Here is a 22,969-nt window from a genome sequence, read left to right as displayed (position 1 = left end):
CTCATTCTCTGAGAATGAGAACCGTCTTTATGTTCTGGGCTCAGTCCTCTCCATATGTAAAGCTGCTGCCTTTATCAGACACTGATTTATGAGTAAGAGTCAGGAGTTAGTTTTTCAGATACCACTGAAGATTCCAAAGGGACTGCTTTATCACTGTGGCTCTGTAGGATTTTTTCACAGGATATCGTGTTCCCATTGTTAAAAGAAAAGAAGTGACTGCTTAATCAGCAGGGGAAATACTAGTGGATTAAGAACTTCATCATGCCTCCACATCTTTTTGGTTCTGGACTAGGTCCTTCCAAGTGGAAGAGGCAAAGTGCCTTACAAAGAGAAAAAGATCAATAGTCAGCACTCTCCTTGTTTATGTTGATTCGGATAATGTGAAAGAACCTCAATTAAGAGTCCCTGCTTTTATCACAGCCTATAAGAAAGACTAATGAGATTTAATAATGCCAGCTGATAAAACCGGGAATAGTATTCAAAATATTTTGAGCCTTACTTGTTTCATGGTGGATGTATTATTCTATGTTAATAAGTTTATTCGTATTATTAAAAATCATGGTCGATTTTTCCATTTTTACCATATAAGGTCTAGAAATTATGACCGAGGAGCATAACAAAGAAACTGAAGAAACAGTCCAAGGTGTATTTAAAAATATTACACAGTGTGGATTGTTCCAATTCTTTAGCATGCTGACTGTAGCATAAAACTGGATTTTCTTTATATGGAATTTATCCTTGGCTATCTATATAATTATTGTTATTAATTTTTTGGTATATTTGTGTGGGGTGTGTGCACTGTGTATGTATGTGTATGTATAAATCGTACACAGTAAGAGTTTCTAGCTCTACTTTATGTCTCAAGCAAAAGTTTAAAACAAGTCTAAGAAGAAGAGCAAAGTTAAGAAATGGCACTTTCATTGAAGAATCATATGATATTCAATCTGATAGACTGAAATTTGAAGGTGCATGCCACAGGTGAAGTTTACCGTAATACACTCCCAATTTTCCCTGTTACTGTGCCTCTTCCCTGGAAAGGTAGCAGGACAAAGTAGAAAAGCACCCCTAGTGAGAGTCCAAGCCAGGTCCTCAACCCTGGCTGCACACAGATCATCTGAGGAGCACTCAGTCCTGATGTGGCTCCACCACAGAGATTTAAATTCAACTGGTGGAGAGTAGAGCCAGGGTTTGTTTCAAAACTCTAGGAGGGTCTAGTAAGCACAGGACTGAGACCTGCCCACATGTTCCTCCTTCCTGGCTGGAAATGCATGTCTTTAAATGGCATACAGACCCTGGTGACTATGGAAGCCTTGGCTTGAGGAGTTAGTTTGGTCTGAAGGATACAGACAAGTCTCTTGGTGTCAGAGACACAGTCTTATCATTCCGTGAGTGAGCAGGTGTATGAATCCAAATGATTTCTGAAGTTTCTTTTAGTTCTAACCAGTTAGATTACTTTTGTGTCCTTATTAAAGTTCTAAGAATTAGCAAAGAGAAAGAGGCTTCTGTGATGCAAGTGAGAAACTTTAAAACACACTTTTTAAAGAAATGGGACAAATGAGCCAAACATCCTATCAACCCTGCGGGAGGGGGAATGACCGAAACATGACTTGGGGATCAAACTACACTTTTCTTTTTCCATGATCTTACTGCAGAGAACCACCATTTATTTCTCTTTAATCCCCTCCTTTCCTGGGTCCTCTTTGTATTTATTTTTTCCATTAATAAAACTTAAGTGTGTTTTTTCAATAGCAGATGTCTTTCTTCTCAGTGAACTGGGGCAAAATTCATGAGAATGATTGTATTTAAGTTTGGAAAAAGAGAGGAAAGATAATAGCTACTTTCTAAAGTCTTGTCTAAAATCCTTTCTGGAACACACTAGAGAATTTTTTAAAAAGCAAATAAACACTGTTCTAATCTTATCCCTTTATTTCTCTAACTCAAACTCAAAATGTCCTTGTTATGAAGGACATTTGTCAATACTCTTCTGATTTCCTTCTGTATGTAATTTATTTTCATATTATAGTATCTCATCAAAATATTAGAATCAAATTTACACAAAAATGTAGGAGATAGACAGAAGGGAATGGGAGACAAAGAGAGTAACGAGCCAATATATTCCAGGTGCAGAGTTCTCAACGCCCCCTTATTTGCTCAGAGTTTAACAATAAAAATCGATATTTGTATTGTTGACAATAAAAACACTATCTTGTATCTTTACATGGGTTTTGCAATCAGGCAATCCTGGGTTTAATTCCTGTTCACCACTTACTACATATGGTTTTGTGGAGGTCTCGAATAGTCTGGGCCTCAGTCTCCTCACCGGTAACATAAGGATGCTGTAGAGCATAATAGTTGGATGTAAGTATATTTTGGTATTTTGAAACAGACATGCCTAGATTTAAATGCAATTTTGCTGTTTTCCAGCTGTGGGATCATGGTCAGGTTTCTTATCCTGTCCATTTCCTCATCTGTAAAATGGGGATCATATTACAGCCTCAGTGATGTTGGTGTAAGTGTACTAGAAAATATGCCTGACATTGTGCAGGATACAGTAAGCACTCAATAAATGGTGTTTTATTTTTTTATAGGGTTGTTATGAGAATTAAGTGAGATAAATGTATGTTTAGTGCATATAATAAATCAAAATGGGTGCCTCTATCCCAGATAATTTTTTAAATATAGTCACTGGAAATAGACTAAAAATAAAGGCAACAGTGATTATTCCAAGTTGCATTGGAAAACAAAATTACAATGAATGTCACTTACCCATACCATTCCTCAATATCTTGTACCTGAACAGAGTATCTGGGTCTTTCATGTGCAACAGAAATAATAAAGGGCACCCTAAGAGGTGTGTGTGTGTAAGAGAAGAACAAAACTATTTTCACTATTTTGTCCTTTGAATTTCATGAGCTGATCACAGGTTTAAACTATTTGGGATTAAAAACAATATTTTTACTTCACAGAAGTGACAGCTTTTGAGTGGTGACCCAGTAGACACCAGCTATTCAACTGTGAGCCAAACATCCTATCAACCCTCGGGAGGGGGAATGACCGAAACATGACTTGGGGATCAACCTACACTTTTCTGTTTTCCATGATCTTACTGCAGAGAACCACATATTCAATGGTTGATATTTACCATTGCTGCACACAACCTAACCTGAGGTTAGGTCTGTTTAGGCAGCATTGTTAACTGAGAGGATGGTGAGGAGCTGCTTCTATATTTAGTACATTAAATTCAATGGCTCCCACACTAATATGTGTGGTGAGAAAATTGCGTCCTTTATTTGACTTCTAAAGGTAATATGGTCTCTACTTCAAATCATAAATTGTAATAAGTAGGCATTTCTAGAACTAACATTTTCAATGAACAGGGCTGTAATGTCATAACACTGCAGGTAACAGGCAAAGGCTACATGTCTTCCCAACTGGCTGTATTTTCAGTCGTAACTAACACTTAATTCTGTTTATTTTCACCACATTTTGGATAAAAACATGAAATGAATAGCTTGTAATTGCAGACTTTTCAGAATACCATACATTTGGTGAAAATGTGGTAAAGGAATTGCTTTGTGTATTTGTGACCCAAAGCATATGTTACCGGAATGGGATGTATTATTTCAAAAATGTCCTTAGCTTTTGCTCTGATGATTAGATTTTATGCTTGGGTAATTACACTTTAGAATCATGATGAATTATAAATAAGATATATAATGGATTAGAGGCAATGGCTTGTGGAGAACACCTCAGGTACCTTATTATGAGAGATAGGTCTTTATCCCCATAATCTCTCCACTAAGATATTACTGTAATTATTGTCTGTAAATAGGAGCTTAAGTGAAATTTATGGGAAATAGGTGAAGCCACAAATACAGGTGGTAGTTTGTATGTGGTCCTAGTTTTTCTTGATTTTCTTCATTTCTCATTTGCTTCATTTGTGCTAACTTATATTTTCATATAAAGAGAGAAAATTACTAAGATTAATGGGAAAGCATGTTTTAGAATATGCTATCTAAAAGCCTACTGATCACAGCAAGAAGAGTTTGTAACATTAAAAACATGGAATAGAAAGTAGACAACATTAAACTAATTTACTGCTCCACTAACATTTTTGTTTAATAAGTGAACAGTAGTATTATTTTAAATAAATGCAGAAAAATATATAGCTGTGGTAACTTTCTCTTCAAGATAGTTAAAGTTCAATCTTGACTACTTACTAAATATCATCTACACCAAAATAATATTGCAGAATCAGAGAATTTTAGAAATTCAAAAAACAATCTCTAATTTTTTACATAATTTTTATATAATTTTTATATAACAACTAAGGCCTTTAGCAATTAAGGCTACATAGTAGTCAACAGTTTAGCCAAACATTCCTTAGGATAAGAAAAAAAATCACTTGTTTTCTAGAAAAATCTTAAGCTCTTTCTGTCTTCTACTTTTAAATCTTTCATGCTCATTGGAAAGATAGCATATTTTTAAAAAAAATTTAATCATTTAAAGTATTACATAAGTCTCCTCTTTCCCCCATTGACCTCTCCCCAGCTTCCTCCATGCCCCCAGCACATGCCCTCACCCCCCTACTGTATGTGTCCATAGATTATGTTCATATGCATGCATACAAGTCCTTTGGTTGACCTCTTACCCCTTGACCCCCTGTCTTCCCTCACAGGTTGGACAGTTTGTTCGGTGTTTCTATGACTTTGGTTCTATTTTTGTTCATCAGTTTATGTTGTTCATTATATTCCACAAATGAGTGAGATCATGTGATATTCGGAAAGAGCATTTTTATATGTGCCATACTCACTGTCATTTTTCACATACACTATGTGTATTTGGGTGGGTTGTGTATCCATTACTGTGTATGTAGAAGATTCATTTTAAGAATGAGATGGGTTATTTGATGTTATTAGACCAAATGAACACATTCAAACAGATACTGCCCTTCAGAGCAGTCACAAGCAAAGCTATAATATTATTCCAAGGATGTTACATAAGGAATTTGAAGCTATTCTTAGGAAATTGCCCTCTGAAAAACCTGGAGTTTAAATAATGGTTACTAAGTTAAATGCCACTTCAGTTTACAATGTGGTTTTTAACAGGTATGTCTTCATTTAAATAAATCCTCATGATGACTATATAGGTAAACAAACTGAGATGCAGAAACAGTGCCCCTAGGTAGGATTCAGCAAAACCAACCTGCATTTTTTTTCATTACCCCATGCCACATCTCCAGAGATTTATACTCATCATTGTTTTAAAATATATTTTTATTGATTTCAGAGAGGAAGGGAGAGGGATAGATAGAAACATCAATGATGAGAGAGAATCATTGATCGTCTGCCTCCTGCTCGCCCCCTAGTGGGGATCAAGCCTGCAACCTAGGCATGTGCCCTTGGCCGGAATCGAACCTGAGACCCTTCAGTCTGCAGGCCGATGCTCTTATCCACTGAGTCAAACCGGCTAGGGCCATGTTTAATTGTACATCAGTTTTGACCTGGTGGCATCACATGTCTCACGTACAATACTTAATATAAAACTTCTCAAATCTTATTTACAAAAGATGCATACAATCCTATCTAATAAAGAGGAAATATGCAAATTGACTGTCACTTCATCACAAAGATGGCGGCGCCCATAGTCACAAGATGGCGGCACCCAGTCCTCTCAGCCCCGCTGGAATCCCCCCGTCCCGGGGGGATGGCCGCTGAGAGTGGGCAGCATGAGCTACCTGGCAGAAAGCGTTCCACCCCGCCACAGAGGGCCTCTGGGCAGTGGGCACGGAATATTTGCATCGCTGCGGGCTGGGCTGAGGGATCCCTCCCCTCCCCACCCCGTGCACGAATTTTGTGCACCAGGCCTCTAGTTATTTATAAATAAATTAATACATGGATCTGTAACTACTTACTCCATTAATAACAATATTCACCTAATGCAGTTTTAGCATCTCTAACTGTTCAGAAGAACTGCCACGAAAATAAATCAGGTGTAATAAATGGGCCTTATGAAAACATTACTTCCTGACTGCTCCATATTTTTACAGATCTTTCCATTTTGATAAAATATTTCCCTCCCAATGCGATCCCTACTAATAGGAAACAACAGCATCATCTTCTTTTTACTGTGTCTCACACTGTGAGTGGAAAATCAAATAAAATAGGGTAAGAGTATGCCTAAAAGTAAAACTGATTGTAGCAGAGGTAGGTCGGCGAGTAGTTAAGAGAGTTGGGCTTGCCCCGCCGGCATTGCTCAGTGGTTGAGTGTTGACCTATGAACCAGGAGGTCATGGTTTGATTCCTAGTCAGGGCACATGCCCAGGTTACAGGTTTGATCCCCAGTGGGGGGCGTTCAGGAGGCAGCTGATCAATGATTCTCTCTCATCATTGATGTTCCTATCTCTCTCCCCCTCTCCCTTCCTCTCTAAAATCAGTAAAAATATATTTTTAAAAAAGAGAGAGTTGGGCTTAAACAGGTAAGTAAGAACCAGCTTACCTCACAGGACAAACCAGAATAGCCCGGAGGACAATCACATCTTTCAATCAAGTGAGCTGGAGGAGTCAGTGCTGTTACAGGTCCTTGTTCAGCTAGCTCCATTGAGATTTCAGAAATCCTGGACACAGCAAGCAGATGCATATATTACCAGACAGCAAGTTAAGATCACCTAGCAAACAGTCAACCCTATGAAAAGTGTCCTCTCAAGTTTTTGCCAATAACCCTAAGCTCATTCTATTGTTTTGAAGCTGCCTACATTTTAGAAATTTATGTACCACACCTTATTCCTGCATCTATGCTTCCTCAAAGGTTGAGATTGCATATTAGCAACATATCCACATAAATCATAAGGAATTTCATAAATTAGATGTCTGATATCCTGTTGAGAAGTTATAAAGATTTTCCCCTCCATTTTTTAAAATGCAAGTGGCTTCAGATAGGCATGGCGAATTAATTAGACATTTACATTCTTTCAGACAGACAACCCATGGTCATTCCCTGTTAGAATATCTCCCATAGTCACTAGCAAAATTGCTTTTAATTTACAACTGGCTGTGATTTCTTCCTCTTGAGTCTCTGAATATCCTTTCTTAAACTTTAGAAAACAATGATTCAGCATAATAGAATAATATTGATCTTTTTTCTGATGATAAAATATTTCCAAATTAGTATTTTGTTAGCTTTATTAAATGAATCTTTCAAATAACTTAACTTTCTGCTCCCTATTGGTGGAAAGGTCCTTATAATTGAAAAAAAAAAGATTCACAGTAAAAACACGGATGCCCTTTTTATTAATTTGAAATTATGCATTAAAATATATGCAGTTCATAAACTCAGACTATTTCATGACTAAGTGATAACATGAAGTGTTCCGCAAATAAACATCTAAATGAGACAATGAATAGTTTTGCTTGCATAAAAGGCACCTTTGATAGTTTAAGGAGCTTGAATCATAAACTTTACAACAGGCATAGGTAGGTTTTATTGACACTAAATTATGAATGCACATTTTGACTTCGCTGGCATTGTAACCTGCATTTTGAAGATCAGACAGCCTTTGTGCAACACACATTCAGTTAACATTCTGATTTCCCTCTCCCCTCCTTACAGGATACAGCAGCTGTGACCTGTAAACAAACCACTCCCCTCCTAGGAGAAAGGCTCCACCTTTAGGGCCTCTGGATTCCCAGCGGAAGGAAAAGGCAACTTGTTTGTGGACATGTCATCCCCACTGGAAATCTCGTGGTGTTTTATGACCTGTGGATTTATTTACTAGAACAGGCTTTCCTTCTCTTGCACATGCTTAAACACAACAGGCTAGTGAGTACTTAAAAGCCAAGTGGAACTTGAATGGTATCAACAACAGATATTTCTACAATACATGGTTTTTTTTTTCCTTCTCAGGAGATGAGAGAGCAACTGCTTTCCCTGAATTATGGATTTGGCCAAACTCAAGCTTTTTTCCAAATGAATACTGAAAAGCAAAGTTGTTATGTCCTTCAAATAAATGTAAGAGAAGACAAAAGCAAAGAGGGGAAAAATAGCCCTGACAATATGTACAAAATCTGAATCTCAAAACCACATGTATAAATAACTCAAGTGCTCCACTTCTGAGACTACTTAAGTCTGTAACTGAATAAAGCTGCAGGGCTATGTCTTAAACTACTTCGGGGGAAGATTCAAGCACATTTTTGAACTTTGTCACAATTCCACTGTCTTATGACAACAAGTGCTGCTCCACAGATTTATTTGTCCTTATTGTTGCTAGACGATGACTCTAGTTTTTATTGAGTCTAGAAGAAAAGCGAAGTCTTTTATTTATTCTAAAGTTTCAAAAATGATCTCCTAAGCCAGAGGATATTATTGTGAGGGATGTGGAAGAAGGTGATAAGGGGAAGAAACTTATGAGGAAAAAAGGCAACCTCACAGTATAGGAAGATGGAATCTGTGGGAGAGAGGCAAGGGAACTAAAATGAAAAATGCATGACAACATTGTTTCTATCATTTCCACTAACAAACCTTCTGTGTACTACCAACCTCTTTTACTGCAGCCCAGCACAATTTGCAAAATAATATGTTTGCACACTCAACACAGTTATTTTCTGTCTTCCAGGTGCATGAAAGAAAATGATTTTTGGGTTATATGGTTAGTTCAGTGTAAATATTTGAAATAATGGTATTTTTATATTCGTTGGTTTGCCAATGAGAGGTTTCATAATTTTTTGTTTTGTTTTGTTTTGTTCCCCTGGACTGGTCTACAGATTTATTATACAAGACTATTTTCAAATATCTATTGATTCCACATTCTCACAGGGCATCAGAGAAAAAAGGAAGTGCCAGAGAACTGAAAATTTGTGTATGAAGTCAACTCAACTTTCTGCCTCCATAGTATGAAACCTAATTACCTCTGTGTGGTTCTTCATTTCATCTTATTGGATAACTTGCCCCTTCGACTCAAGGAACATGATTGTGTGTGCTCATGATGTTGAAGTCTCATGGAATCTCCATCATTTGTCTGCTCTTTATTACATAATTTTAAAACATATTCCTTGCTATTAATTCCTTTTCCCATGGTCTGTGAACATGCTTACTTCCGTTTCAAAGTAAACAACCATCCCTTGAACGTTGATATTATTTCATTCCTCCCTTTTACAACTATGTTTATGGAAAACATTAGTCTACACTCACTATATTACGTTCAATGTGTTCCATTTATTCCTCAAAACTCTGAGACTTAAAATCCCACTAAAACCGGTATAAAGAATGTCACCAGTATGATCCTAAGTGTTATTATCAGCAAGCCTCATTTTTATTGACCTCTTTGGATCATAGGAGAACATTATAGCCCCTTATAATATTCCCATCCTTTGGCTTCCATCATTTATTCTTGCTGTTCTATTCAATGTGATTTCCAATCTTTTCACATCATGATGCACAGGGAAAATGACAATATCGTATGGTACACTGCGGTGAGATGAGGATGCTCAGGGGTCAAGGAGTTAGGACCAACTTGTCTCTGCCTAGTGACCCTGAGGGTGTAACGAGGTTATTTTCTCAGCAATCATGCAGCCTATTTATATCACAATAGTTAATTATCTCTACCCTAAAGGACATCTCTTGAATTTCTGACTGGCATTTAAAACAATGTGTCAAAGGTCAATTCAACATTTTCCCCCTTAAACATGCTTTTCAATCTATTTTCTTTTTTGGGGGAATAGCAGTAACTTCCACCAGGTCAACTAAAAGCCTTTTTAAACTTTGTCTTCTATCACCACACTCCAAAAACAAATGCTTTTAAATCTTTCTTGTTTGATGTCTTACTTATCTTCCCTATAGACTTTAGAATAAGAACTTAACTTAGGTACTTTCTAGTATAGTTTACCTGCTTTGTCTCATCACATTTCCATAGGTAGCCTTGATAAGAATATAGTGAATGTCATATAGTACATCCAAGAAGTCTTCACGGGTCACAGTTCTACTGACTCGAGGGTCATCACCATAATATTTCCATTCTCTCTGTTAACAAGAAAATAAACCACTGATGAAACTGATTGTAAAACTACTGATATCCTTGCACCAAACAACTAATACCCTTACCTCTGTCATTTCAATTTCATGCCTTGTCAGTTGGCCAATTAGAGGAGCGGCCATATGTCTGATGATAATTCTAGCATGCGATGGAGTCCCACCTCGGATGATAACTTGAGGCTTATATGTAGAGACACCTGTCTCTTCTCGAGCCTCAAAATAGATGGCATACTTGAGTTTTCCACCATAGGCCATCAACTGACAAAATAAAATGAGGAGCGATGAGTTAGATAAATCTGAAATGGAGTGATTCCAAAAACATGTTTTACTTTGTTCTCATGTGACTTCAAAGTTCTTGTCCTTACCTTCTTTCCTTCAAATTGTTCTGGCAGTTTCCAATAAAAAGGCTCCAAATGGAGATCTTGTCTCACCAGATCCATGCGGGCAACAATCTCTGGATCCTGAAAAGCGATGCCTTTGGTAGTTGTGTGCTGCAGTGCCTCATCCACCAGGGGCAGAATGGTCTGCTCGGGCTCCAGGGACACCTGCAAGGGGTCAGACCACAGCAGGAGGCTGAGCTCAAGTCTTCGGGGCCCTCCTTTAAAACCAAGTTACGGACTGCATGGCCATCCCATGCCGATGAGCTGTCTTCACAAGAAACTGAACTAGTGCCTAGTGAACAAGTAGGGCAAGGGAATATCTTTCTAACTTGTTTGCACAGGAAAAACCACGTGTGTGAAAATCAGAGCCTTCTACACAAAAAGGTAGGAAAGGTAAAAGAAACGTGTAAGAAAATAAATACATGTTTCCATGCTAAAAATCTATGATTCTTAAGGCTGGTTGGAATAAATGTGCAAGCCTGGTGTTCATCTGTGTTGCACTAGCACAGATCAAATCCATGCTCTGGTGCCCTCACTCTTCAGAATGCAGATTCTTCCCATCCCAAATATGTTTCCCTTACACTGTTTCCCTTTTTCACTTGGCATCTATTTCTGTATCAATGATAAATGAACTATTTTTAAGGAATATTAAAAAAGGCATTAACATCAACCCTCTAATGGCACATGGCCCCTTCAGCATTTCTAGATGTGCGCAGGGGAAAAGATTGCTTAAATGTTTTGCCATTTCCTCCTCGCCCTCAGTGGCTGGCTAAAAGACGCCAGCAGGCCTAACATTATACCATTTCATGGCTCAGCAGGTCCTTACTCACCCACGCACGGATCAGGCCTTTCGCTTCAGAGCACTGAGTAGTGGCTCCGAAGCAATAGCAGCTGCTGCAGCCAAGTGGGTTCTTGGCATCAAGTCCGAATGTGCCAGGCTGGCACCTGTCACAGTGGACACCTTCCACGTTCACCTGACGAAAGATGAGAGCTCCTCAGTGTTTTTAACCGTGAAGCTACGAGAGTATTAAACTTGAGAATGAATAACAGAGGCACACTTTTAAAAAATTAAACAAACAAAAAAGATCACCAGCTCAAATGATACATGTAGATAGTCTCGTTAAGGGATGAAATCATGGGTCTAAAAATGCTTAATTTATACATAAGTACATAATCAAGGATATTGTATATTGTTTTTTTAAATCTAAGCAGCACATTTTCTACTATCCTGCTGTTAACAATATGAAAGAGTCATGAGAATTTCAATAGCAAAATAAAACATCAATTCCTAAACAGTGGTGTGATGCAAAAAATAGATGCAAATACAGGATGTTAAAATGTAGATTTATATAATGATTATTATATAATGTATATATACTCATATAATGTATATTAAATATAATGTGTAGTCACAATTATATGTAACTAGAGGCCCGGTGCATGAAATTCGTGCATGGGGGAGGGAGGGTGTGTCCCCTCAGCCAAGCCTGTACCCTCTCCAATCTGGGACATCCCTCTCACAATCCTGGACCGCTGACTACTAATCATTAACCTGCCTGCCTGCCTGGTCGCCCCCAACTGCCCCCTCCCTGCTGGCGTGGTCGCTCCTAACTGTCACCCCCCTGCCGGTCTGGGTACCCTTAACTGCCCCCCTGCCAGCCTGGTCACCCCTAACTGCCCCCCCCCGCTGGCCTGGTTGCCCCCAACTGCCTCCCCCACACTGGCCTAGTCACCCTTCATGCCCTCCCCCTTGCCAGCCTAATTGCCCCCAACTGCCCTCCCCCCCGCTGGCCTGGTCACCTCTTATTGCCCCCCTCCCCCCCACTGGCCTGGTCACTTGATTGTCCCTCACTAACACCCCTGCTGGCCTGGTCACCCCACGCAGCCAGCCTGCTTGTTCAGTTGTTTGGTCATCCCTCGGGCTGGCCCTGGGTGGCTAGGGGGCTGAGGGGACTGGGGAACTTTGGAGGCAGGCGCGCGGAGCAGCCAGACCCACCTGGGGGCGGGCCTGGCTGTGCCGTGCGCCTGCCATCCCAGCAGGGCTGAGGGGTCTGGGCACCACCATCTTGTGGCTGTGGGCGCCGCCATCTTTGAGGGGGTGACAGTCAATTAGCATATTCCCTCCTTATTAGATAGGATAAGGCAGCATGTACTTGGGGTTTTGTTCAGGGCCCTCAATGGCAGAGGCTGCTCTTTTCTTAAATTCTCAAGATTATTTTAACACTTATTCCCTGGATTTCATCCTCTTGTTTCTCTGTCCTCTCTGTAATGACTTTTTCTTGAAAAGATATCTATGACCCAGTCTTAGCATTTATCCTGAAATTGATTTTTCAGATATATCTAAGAGGGAAATAAAATCTCTCTCATCCTTTTTAATTGGCTGCTTTTCTACACCATTTAACAATATTAATGAGGGCTGAAATTTCCACATTGTCACTGTTTGTAATGTCAGTGTTTATATGTGATGAAATTTTATGAAACCTCACAGCAGTAAATATATTTTTCAGTGTACAGTGGTTGCAGATTAATTTGGGGAGTAATGGCTTTTTATAAGCCTTATTATTTAGCTGTGATTTTTCTCTGATGATGCTTAAGAGAGTACATTTTTCTCTCCTCCAGATTATCCTTATTTAAGCAAAGTGGACATGTATAGAATAGTTTACTATTGAAAATATGTCCCATCTTCCAACTAGAAAAAGAGTAAGTCTTTGGTTAAATATAAGTTCTTAAAAAACTGTGTTTATCTATATGCCAATGAACATACATAAACAAAAACATTGTGTCTGTCAATGAGTTTTGGTTTTCCTGTTTGTTTAGCTCAATGAAGCAGGAATAATGAGCACTGACTAAAGTTAATACTACTGTGCTATGAAAATAAACTTGAGGCCAGTTCTCCTTAATGTACTTTGGCAGCACTTACCTTACAAGTGCACTGCCCAGTCTGATCCACACAGGCACACTTTTTGGTCTCTGAATCACAGGTTGCATCATCAGTCCCGGGCAGGAAGCAGTTACAGGGGTCACAGTGGGGGTAGTTCCAGTAACCTCGACTGCACTCTGTACATTTTGCACCAGAGAACTTTGGATGACAGCTGCACTGGCCCGTGTTTATATTGCATTGGAAATCCAAGGATCCCACCGTGCTACAGTTACACGCCTACAGAGGAGATAAAAACAGCAACCGTTAACACCATTTCCTGGGAAATACCTTAAAATTTTAATTCTAATGTTTCCATGCTCCCATTAAACACATATTAATCATATGTCTATTATATGCTTTTGTACTGTTCTAGTTTAGTCACTTGGGAAACATCAGTGAACATAACACTAAAATTGCTTCCTGCGTTTACTAAAATATATGAGTGTCCAGAAACCATAATGCTATTGAGTAAGAATGAAAATGTACTTTCTCTACCTTTTTGTGGCAAGGAGGAATTAAGTATGGGTTTTCTTCAAACCCTTTTTGTTTCAAGGACAGGACTTTAGACAAAGTCATTTTGCTTTATCATCTAGTTTTTATAGCATTTAAGTTGTACAGAGACATACTGTATAGTTTAATGGAGGGAGACAAGTAAATATATAAATAGAACAAAATGGAATAACATTGTAGGATAGGGGAGATGCAGACATATAAGGAGCACCAAACTGGATGTGGGGAAGCCAGGGAGGATTTAGAGAAGTGATATTGAGGGTGTTGTTTTTGGCATTTTGTTTTTCAGACAAGCCTGATTTGAGATGCTTTGCTGGTAACTTTTTTTCATTCATTCATATATAAATATGACTTTCTCTTTACTTATGCAATTCAAAATCTTGCTAGATTTTTTTAAAGTTTGAGGTTGTTTTAATTAATTTACCAGAACATGGTGAGTTACTTTAGTTTGAGAACAAATTGTTTTTTGATTTAGTGCTATTTCTTCAATTTTGTTTTTGAATTTTACTTCTGTTCTAATTTACCAGTTTTGTTCTTCAGGATCACTTATAATTCTTAAAATACACCACTTTTGCCTATCAATCAACTCTATAACACCTTCATGCCTCTCAAATTTGTTCTCTATTTTATACCCCCCAGTTTACACAGTGAAAATTCTATTGTATGTATATACCACCAGTGTTTATTTTAGTTACACAATTTATTGCATGCTTAGCACTTTCCAATAATTTATATTTTAAAAATGTATTTTTATTTATTTCAGAGAGGAAGGGAGACGAAGACAGAGATAGAAACATCAATGATGAGAGAGAAACCTGACTGGGAATTGAACCATGACCTCCTGGTTCATGGATCGACATTCAACCAGAGCCATGCCAGTTAGGCTCCAATATAATTTCTTCATTTTATCTCTTCTTTGACTTCTGCTCATCCATGTGTCTTTTTCTTTCTTATATTCTTTAAAATCTTATGGCTTTTGATTTACAAAGCTCATATCTCTTTGTAATAAAAGTGCCAAGCATATTTCTAAAATGTCATTTAGGATCTTGGAATAAATAAATCATTTTCAGACACCAGCTGTGCCAATGATCAATCTACTGTCTCTGAGCTTTAAATTCACTCTCCCCTGCCCCATTTGTGATACTGTAGTTAGAACCTGTACACATTTTTCCACAGACAGGTTGCAGAATGTTAAGCTTCGTCAACAAAGGGCACTGGAGAGACTCAATAAAACCACAGTGGTGGGAAGACACGTCTGTCCTGGGTTCTGTCTTCATTACTGTCATCATTATCATTATTTTATTGTTTAGCATGAGAGCCCAGAAGTTCAGGAGGATTCCAGCTGTGCCCTCAAAACCACTCTCTCCAATAGGCAGCTATCTGAGTAGCTTTGGTTTGCACATAGCTCTGGCCATGACAGGCTGTTTCTAAGTAGCTCCAGCATGCCTATGACCTTCAACAATGGTGGGCAGCTTCCATAGACTAGCATTTGCCCACAAACTGTGTCGACTGTTTTGTTGATATTATTGTTTGTCATACCACAGGCAGGTTGTGTGTTCCTGTGGTAGCCACCCTCTCTTTAAACATTTCTGAACCTCAGTCTTGCCGGGGTTGGGGAGAGGGAAGTGTGTGACCTCTCCTAGCCCTTGATTCCTTTATAGTCCTCCCTCCATAAGCCTAGAAATAGTAGCTGCTCTTTTGTATCTGATACTTCGGTATCCCTTATATCTCTCTTTTATCCTTTTTCAGTAACTGCCTTTTACCAGCTAACAAGTCTTTATATTCTACTTTCCCTACTTAAATAACTGGTGTGCTTTCTGTCTCCCAAGTGGGTCCTTACTTGGGATCCAAGTGAGTACCACCTCCTTCTGTATGTCAGTTTGTCACCACACAGTGTTTTTACCTAGTCGGTCACCTGGTTCTCTTGGTGCTGTACTATTACTCTTCTCAGACGTACAGCTCTATGGCAGACTCATATGCCTAGCAACTTGCCAAATTTCCAGATCTAATTCTGGCTGGATCTCACTTTGTATTTCTCACATGTTCATTGCTCAGCTTAATTCTCATATCTACCACTACTGGGGATATTCCTGCTTCTGCTCCTGTCAACAGCAGTTTAGTTATGGGACTACACTTTCTAGAATGTGATGTACAATCGCCAGCTTCCAATCTATCATCTTGTTCCTGTCCAAATGTTCTGTGAAATATCTTCCCAGATTCTGATGTTAAAATAATGCCAGGCCTTATTTTGGGATTAAGTATTTATTTATGTCTTCATTGCTATCCAGTAAAAAGGGCTGCATAAGAGTTATTACCAAAAGTTATTTTAAACCCCAACTGTAATATTCTATTACAAACATGGATATAGTTTCTAAGGCATAGAATAACCTGCTGTCATCACTCTAAATAACTCATCCTGATAGAACATCAAGTGTAGAATGAGATTTCAAAATAAGGATGATTGGCTTATTCACGTAAATTTTTTTTTCATTGACTCAAACAAAATGGGCTATAATCAGAAATAGAAAATTATAATATAAATGGAAACTATAATCATGCAGTGCATTTAAAAAAATGTCTGATGAGACATCCTTATCATTTAACTAAAATATAAAATGCTACCCAATATTCACATAATTCTTAAAGACTAATTGGCAGTACAAACAGACATTGGACCTTTCTGAATCAGAAAGTATATCCAGGAAGTCATAGTAAAGATATATGAGACCATTAACCATATGTTTATAAAGCACTATAACTGATATCAAACTTAAATCATAATTAGATGTAATGTTTCTTTGGCAGCAGAGGATTTATGCATGACTTCCCTGCAAGCAAGAGATGGCAGGCTTTGTATTCTACTTCAATAAAAGCTCAAATGATGTGTGTGCTCACACCTCAGCACTAAGAAATTACCCATGATGCAAAGAAAAGAAAGTTATAAATCTCAAATCAATGCAGATGTGGAGTATAGTCATCCAAGTATTTAAAATAGAACACATGCTCATGAATATTTGTGAGGGCTCTATGAATTTTTTTTTTTTTGTAATTGATCATCAGATGAGGTGTGTATTCAGAAATTTATATTTTTAATAATGGTTCAAAGTAATCAAAACACTTCAAACCACATAATGTTTATTCAATAATCACTATATAATGCTATCAAACATACAACTACATTTATTTATTTATTTAAAATAAATTTTTATTGATTTCAGAGAGGAAGGGAGAGAGAGATAGAAACATCAATGATGTGAGGGAATCATCTATTAGCTGCCTCCTGCATGCCCCACACTGGGGATCAAGCCCACAACCAGGGCTTGTGCCCTTGACTGGAATTGAACCTGGGACCCCTCAGTCTGCAGGCTGATGCTCTATCCACTGAGCCAAACTGGCTAGTGTCCTACAACTACTTTTTAAAAAATTAACTTGGTCTATATTTTATCCTGATTTATATACTGAACATTAGGTATCAGCTTCAATTTCAGGAATTTCATTAGAGTTTGGACACATCATTGGATTTTGTGGCTGGAATAGAACCCTCATAAGATTCGTATGGCTTATTCATGCATCCAGGGATGGGGCAAATGCTTGGATTCAAAGTGGAAAATGCAAAAAGTCTGTCATAGAATTTTGTAGCATTGTTCATAGTCATCTAAAATTTTGGAACTCTGGAGGAATTTTTGTTTTGTTTACAAATACGTATGTCTATGAATCTACAAACTGGATAGTTCCTTCCACCCTGATGCTGGGTATATGTCTCTCAATGTGAGTTTGGTCATGAAACTTTCTAAGGTCCATCCATGGAAAAAAATGAGGATTTTTCTAAGATAAAGGTTGATAATATGACTCTTCAGAATCTTCTCAATTATTTTCTGGAAACTGAAACCTAGTCATAATTTGAGGGTAATTCATAAAGATTTTTGGCAAATTCCTTTAATTAGTTCCCAATTTCCTTGTACTTTTCAGATATATTTCATTGTGTGTGTTAGGCTCTAGCTGTTTCTATTTTATTACAGATTTTTTGTTTGTTTTTTCCACTCCCCCCTTTTTGGTAGGTATCATGGATGAGGCTGCATAAATGTGTACTTACTTCATTATCTTTCCCACAACTAAAATATTAGACACAGCTCAATAGCTGCAATCACTCTATAATGATAGTTCCACATTGTTTTGCAATATAATATTGGATTTTGAAACACCCAACTATGGAGTTCTACCAACATAAACAAATCTTTTTAAAAAACATTTTCAGTTGAAATAAATCAATTCACTCACCTTACAACCAGAGATAATGCTGTGGCCCCAGGTATTAGGTACACATTGAGAACACTGATCTCCAATGGTATTGGGAGGGCAAATGCATCGACCAGTCTTTGGGTCACAATTATTACCCAGATGAGAACAGTCACAAGCTTCACAGATGAAAGGGGAAACAAAAAGTAAACATTTAATACTAAATGTTGATTTTATATTGTGATTTATGTTGTTTTATTTTCCATACTATGGTTAAGGATTCTTAAAAGTGAAAACTTAACTCATTTATTTTTTAATATCATAGTACAGTGTACTTCACAGAGGAGTTGTTCAACACATATATGTCATAATTCACTTAATAATTTCAAAAGGTAAAGCATTTTAAACTTTTCAAATAAGCTTAAGGAAAGAAAGAATTGGTGTATCCGATTCCATGTTAACTCTGTTACCTTATATCTAGTCATTATAAAGGTCCGAATTTCATTTCTATAATTAAACTCATAATTAATTTTCTACACTGTGTAGATTAACAATTCCTTCCTGTTGATGACTCTGATTTGTAGTTAAAAATCTATAAGCTTAATAGGCTTCCTAAATTCAGTATATTCTAACATACATCAGGACATTTCAGTTTTGCAAATATTTAAAAATAGTTAAATTACAGAACTGTATATATATAAAGATGCTTTTGAGTTTTATTTACCAACTGCCTTATTTCTTTTCAATATATTTTGAATTTTTCACGCTATAATATATGAAGAGTACAAATTCAACCCTACCCATACACTATCTCAAAGAATGCAAAAATAATATTTGATATCTTCAAATCCATCCAAGTCAAGGACTGTATGCCATTTATTACCTATAGTTTACCTAGGTACTGATAATACTTTGGTTCAGTGTTCCATATTAAAGAGGAGAAAGCAAGAGAATAAAAAACAAATACTCGAATCAAAATAGAAGACCAATATTATAATTATAATATTAATTGGTTATATGATGATTAAATCTTTTAAACAAATACATTTGGGATATTTGATTAAGCTCACATTTTAAGGGATCATAATTATCATTGCTCACAGCATTTCATACCAGCTGTGAAAAATGTTTAGCACAATACTTGGCATAGGGTAATCACTAAATAAATGTTAGCCATTGTTTTTGTTGTTATTAATATTGCTGCTAATTTTCAGCCAAAAGATTTAGCTTACATATACCAATGATTAAGAAGAAAAATAGTGCATACTGTGTTTAAATTAATATACTAAAAAGTATCTTGGGACGGTTCAAATAATTACCTGCAAATAGAAATTCTCTAAGTAGTTCTTCAATGGAATCATAACTCTAACTGAATAGGAAAACTTGAGTAATTAACTACTTTTTCATTGTTATAAGAGTATGTTTACCACATTAATCATATTAATAAAGAAATACCATTCATAACACTAATAATAAACACTTACATAGAACTTATGTGCCAGGAATTCCTCTAAATATTGTATAACCATTAACTCAACTAATTCTTATAAAAACCCAGCAAGGTATATACTATTATTTTCTTTATTTAATAGATGAATTTTGTAGAGGGACAGGGAAACCAGGTCATTCGGTTAAGTCACATAACTTGTTATTTGTGCAGCCAATAAACAAATCCAACCTCTTTGGAGTAAATCATGCTCTCAAACATAATGCTATACTGCCTGTTCTGTGCTTGTTCTCTGTTCTGTTTTTCTGGGTTAAATGCTACTAAGTATGCAGTTCTAAAATGTTATCACTATTTCAAAATTTTAAAAAATGTTCTTGCTCTCATTTATAATTTCTGGTAGTGGATATATTTGAATATATAGTGCCATTTCATTAACTCCTATTAAGTAAAAATAGTGAGATTTAAATGACAGAGTATATTTTAAAATGCAGCTTTAGTATTTTAGTATATACAGATATTGACTTAGAGATCACATGAAGACTCTTAGAGGATCTACAATGATAACATTTAAAATAATTTATAATGGCTTAATTTACTATCACAACTGCATATCAAAGGTGTTTGAGAATATCTAAAAGGTACTGATTTTTAAAATAATTTCCTATATCATTCCTGGCACTTCTTACATAAATTCACTACAGCAGTCCATAATAAAGTCTTAAAATCTTACCATGTATTTATCATGATGCTGAGGATATGGGAGTATCATCAATATTGAATCAGTGAGTTTAGTAAGCAAAGGTTAATAGGCTGGAGTAAGGGTTAATTTCAAATTAGTGACACATAAATCAATGCTAAGGTTAAGTCTTTACTTTCAATTATTTTGTGCTATTTCCTGTTTTCTATATCATGTTTGTCAGAAGGCTGTGGCTGGATATATGAGAAGATTGCTTGAGGAAGTCATGGTCAGAAACCCCCACCTGCACTTTCCCATGAATTAACAATATCTAGAGCTAATCTGTTTCTTTCTCAGAATATCACAGTTTTTAAGGCACCTGAAAGTAGAAGCAAACATATTTTTTTGTAGCAGAAAAATATATTAACTCCCCTAATCCTTGTACCAATTTTGCGAAAGGAAAAGGAAAAGTTGAGCGTATTAGCTTGGGGGTAGAATTTAAACTAAGACAACGTTAGCACCAGAAAAATTGAACATTTGACTTTCGAGCTGCAGTAGCCTTTGAGTGACTGGCTGAATGGAGGTCACGGTCAGGGAGAGAGACACACAGTGGAATTGGGACCTGCTGATGGATTTATATCAAGTACCTGCAAGCACAGTTTTGCATAAGGCAATGTTTCAAATTGCAGTGTATTTCTTTTGATAATTTATTTAAAATAAATAGATGTTTCTTATTAGGTTAAATATTTTATATCACATATTTGTTGTCCTTTAATTTCTGGAAACCCTGACGAACAAACTGTTACAGAGCCAAGAACCAGAGAATGAATGTGCCCTGCTGAGTCTTCAATAACAGACCTGTGCATCCTCCTTCTTGGAAGTTGAAATAGCCATGGGCACAGTGGTCGCATTTCTTCCCTGTCACTCCAGGCTGGCACCAACATTGGCCACTCTCTTCACAGTCGAATGATTTAGACCCAAAGGAGTTACAGTTGCAGGGAACACATCCTCTTGTCGACTGTAGGCCAAAGGTTTCGGGCTGGCATAGGAAAGGAAAGAGAAACATTACATTTAAATCAGTTAATTCACTATAGAACAAGATGCACAGCACTAGAAGATCAGGCGGAAGAAAGAGGAGCCTACGGGTTATAAAGGTTTCTTCACTGATGTTAAGACAACTGAGTTGTCATTCAATCTAATGGAAACCTTTTGTAATATCCAAAGGTAGAAGCTCAATTACTTTGAAATTTCATCCAGATAAAGGCAGAATTAGGGCATTATTATCCAGTCTGATAAATTTTCACTAGCTTTTCTCTGTTCGTCCCAAGATTCTAACGGCACTGTGGAAATAAGCTATGGTTGGTATTTTTATTTTAATTAAAAATTTTATTTGCTTAAATCCTAATAATCTGCACTGATTACTTTCAGATATTATGAACTCCTTCTACTCGGTAATGCGTTCAATATTGTTACCCACAGCCTAAAATTAAAATAAATGATCTCCTCAAATATTTTATCTAACATATTTAATATATCCATAAATACTTCTAATCACCACTATAGGACTCACATTATAATTTACAGGTTTTGCCTACACTGACAAATAATTGGTTTGACAAACATCTAGATTTTGGGTTTCATCTTAACAATAGAAATCTATATATATAAAAGGCTAATATGCAAAGTGTCCCCTTGGGAGGTCGACCAGGAGACGGGGAGTTCAATCACTCATTATGATGTGTGTTGACCACCAGGGGGCAGTGTGGAATGAAGGAAGGCTCCGGCCAGCAGCTGGAAGGCCAGCAGCTGGAAGGCCCCAATCAGCCAGGCCTAGGGACCCTTCCCATGCATGAATTTCATGCACCAGGCCTCTAGCTGATTTATAAAAACAGACATCAAGGATTAGGTAAATGAAGGAAAACTTTTATACTCTGAGATTTATCTATATGTACATCCCTTATCTACTTATAACAAGTAAGTTTCTATCGTTAAGTTTTCATTGCTAGCTTTGGCTGATTTTTTTGAAATACATGCCAACAGATCTAGAGTGACTATAAGAAAATGCTGATGGATTAAAAATTACACCCACTAGAAAAATGAGAAGCATATATCCTATTTAAAGTATGTCAGGGTTGTCTTTTTAAATATAAAATATGTCACATTATTATGATATTTTAACCTAGAAAATTGGTCTCCGTCATTACTTCTTTGTAAAAATAATTCCCATTTTAGAAAATTAGACTTAATAGTTACTTCTTGGTAAAAATAAGTCTTGCTACTTAAAGTGAGCCACTCAAAGAAAAATGTAAGCTGCATTAAATATTTTTGCCATTATTGTTAACAGTATTAAAAATAAGTCCTAGAAAATAAAATCACACTAAAATTATTCTTTCAAAATGACTGTAGCTAAGAATAGGTTTGTATTTTAAATATAAAATAGGTTGAATGAGTTTGAAAAATAATTTTATTTATATTTACTGCTGACTTTATTTTTATTTCTTGTTCTAATTCAAACTTCACTACATAATTAAAGAAGGAAGTGTGTATCAATTCTAAAAATGACTTAACACATGATATTGAAATTGAATTCAATTATAGAAAGAAAATTTAAAACATATAATGTTTTTATTCATAAAAATACTTCAGTATAAGATTCTAGATACCTGGCCTAGAGAAATACTTAGAAATTGGGAAAATGGTTAAAGTACAAGCATGCCCATTGCAATATTATTTATCATAGTGATTAACTGTAGAAGCATTCATGTTCAATGTTA

At 36.7% G+C, this 22,969-nt stretch overlaps 1 protein-coding gene across 2 annotated transcripts in view; it reads right to left on the bottom strand.

Moving 5' to 3' along the window:
- LAMA2 (laminin subunit alpha 2) overlaps positions 1-22,969 on the bottom strand; it is a 519,987-nt gene that overhangs the window by 168,724 nt on the left and 328,294 nt on the right. For both annotated transcript variants that reach the window (XM_080664727.1, XM_080664728.1), the window contains 8 exons: positions 21,054-21,234; positions 18,115-18,251; positions 13,327-13,563; positions 11,237-11,380; positions 10,392-10,571; positions 10,096-10,284; positions 9,881-10,014; positions 6,499-6,616 (listed from right to left, as the gene is read on the bottom strand). In XM_080664727.1, the coding sequence (XP_080520853.1) occupies positions 6,499-6,616; positions 9,881-10,014; positions 10,096-10,284; positions 10,392-10,571; positions 11,237-11,380; positions 13,327-13,563; positions 18,115-18,251; positions 21,054-21,234 (1,320 nt within the window). The remainder of the gene's footprint in view (positions 1-6,498; positions 6,617-9,880; positions 10,015-10,095; positions 10,285-10,391; positions 10,572-11,236; positions 11,381-13,326; positions 13,564-18,114; positions 18,252-21,053; positions 21,235-22,969) is intronic.

This window comes from Plecotus auritus, assembly GCF_963455305.1.
Source record: "Plecotus auritus genome assembly, chromosome: 4".
Classification (NCBI taxonomy): domain Eukaryota; kingdom Metazoa; phylum Chordata; class Mammalia; order Chiroptera; family Vespertilionidae; genus Plecotus; species Plecotus auritus.
Note: the sequence above shows the minus strand (reverse complement) of the source record. Positions and strands in the feature narration are given on the sequence as shown.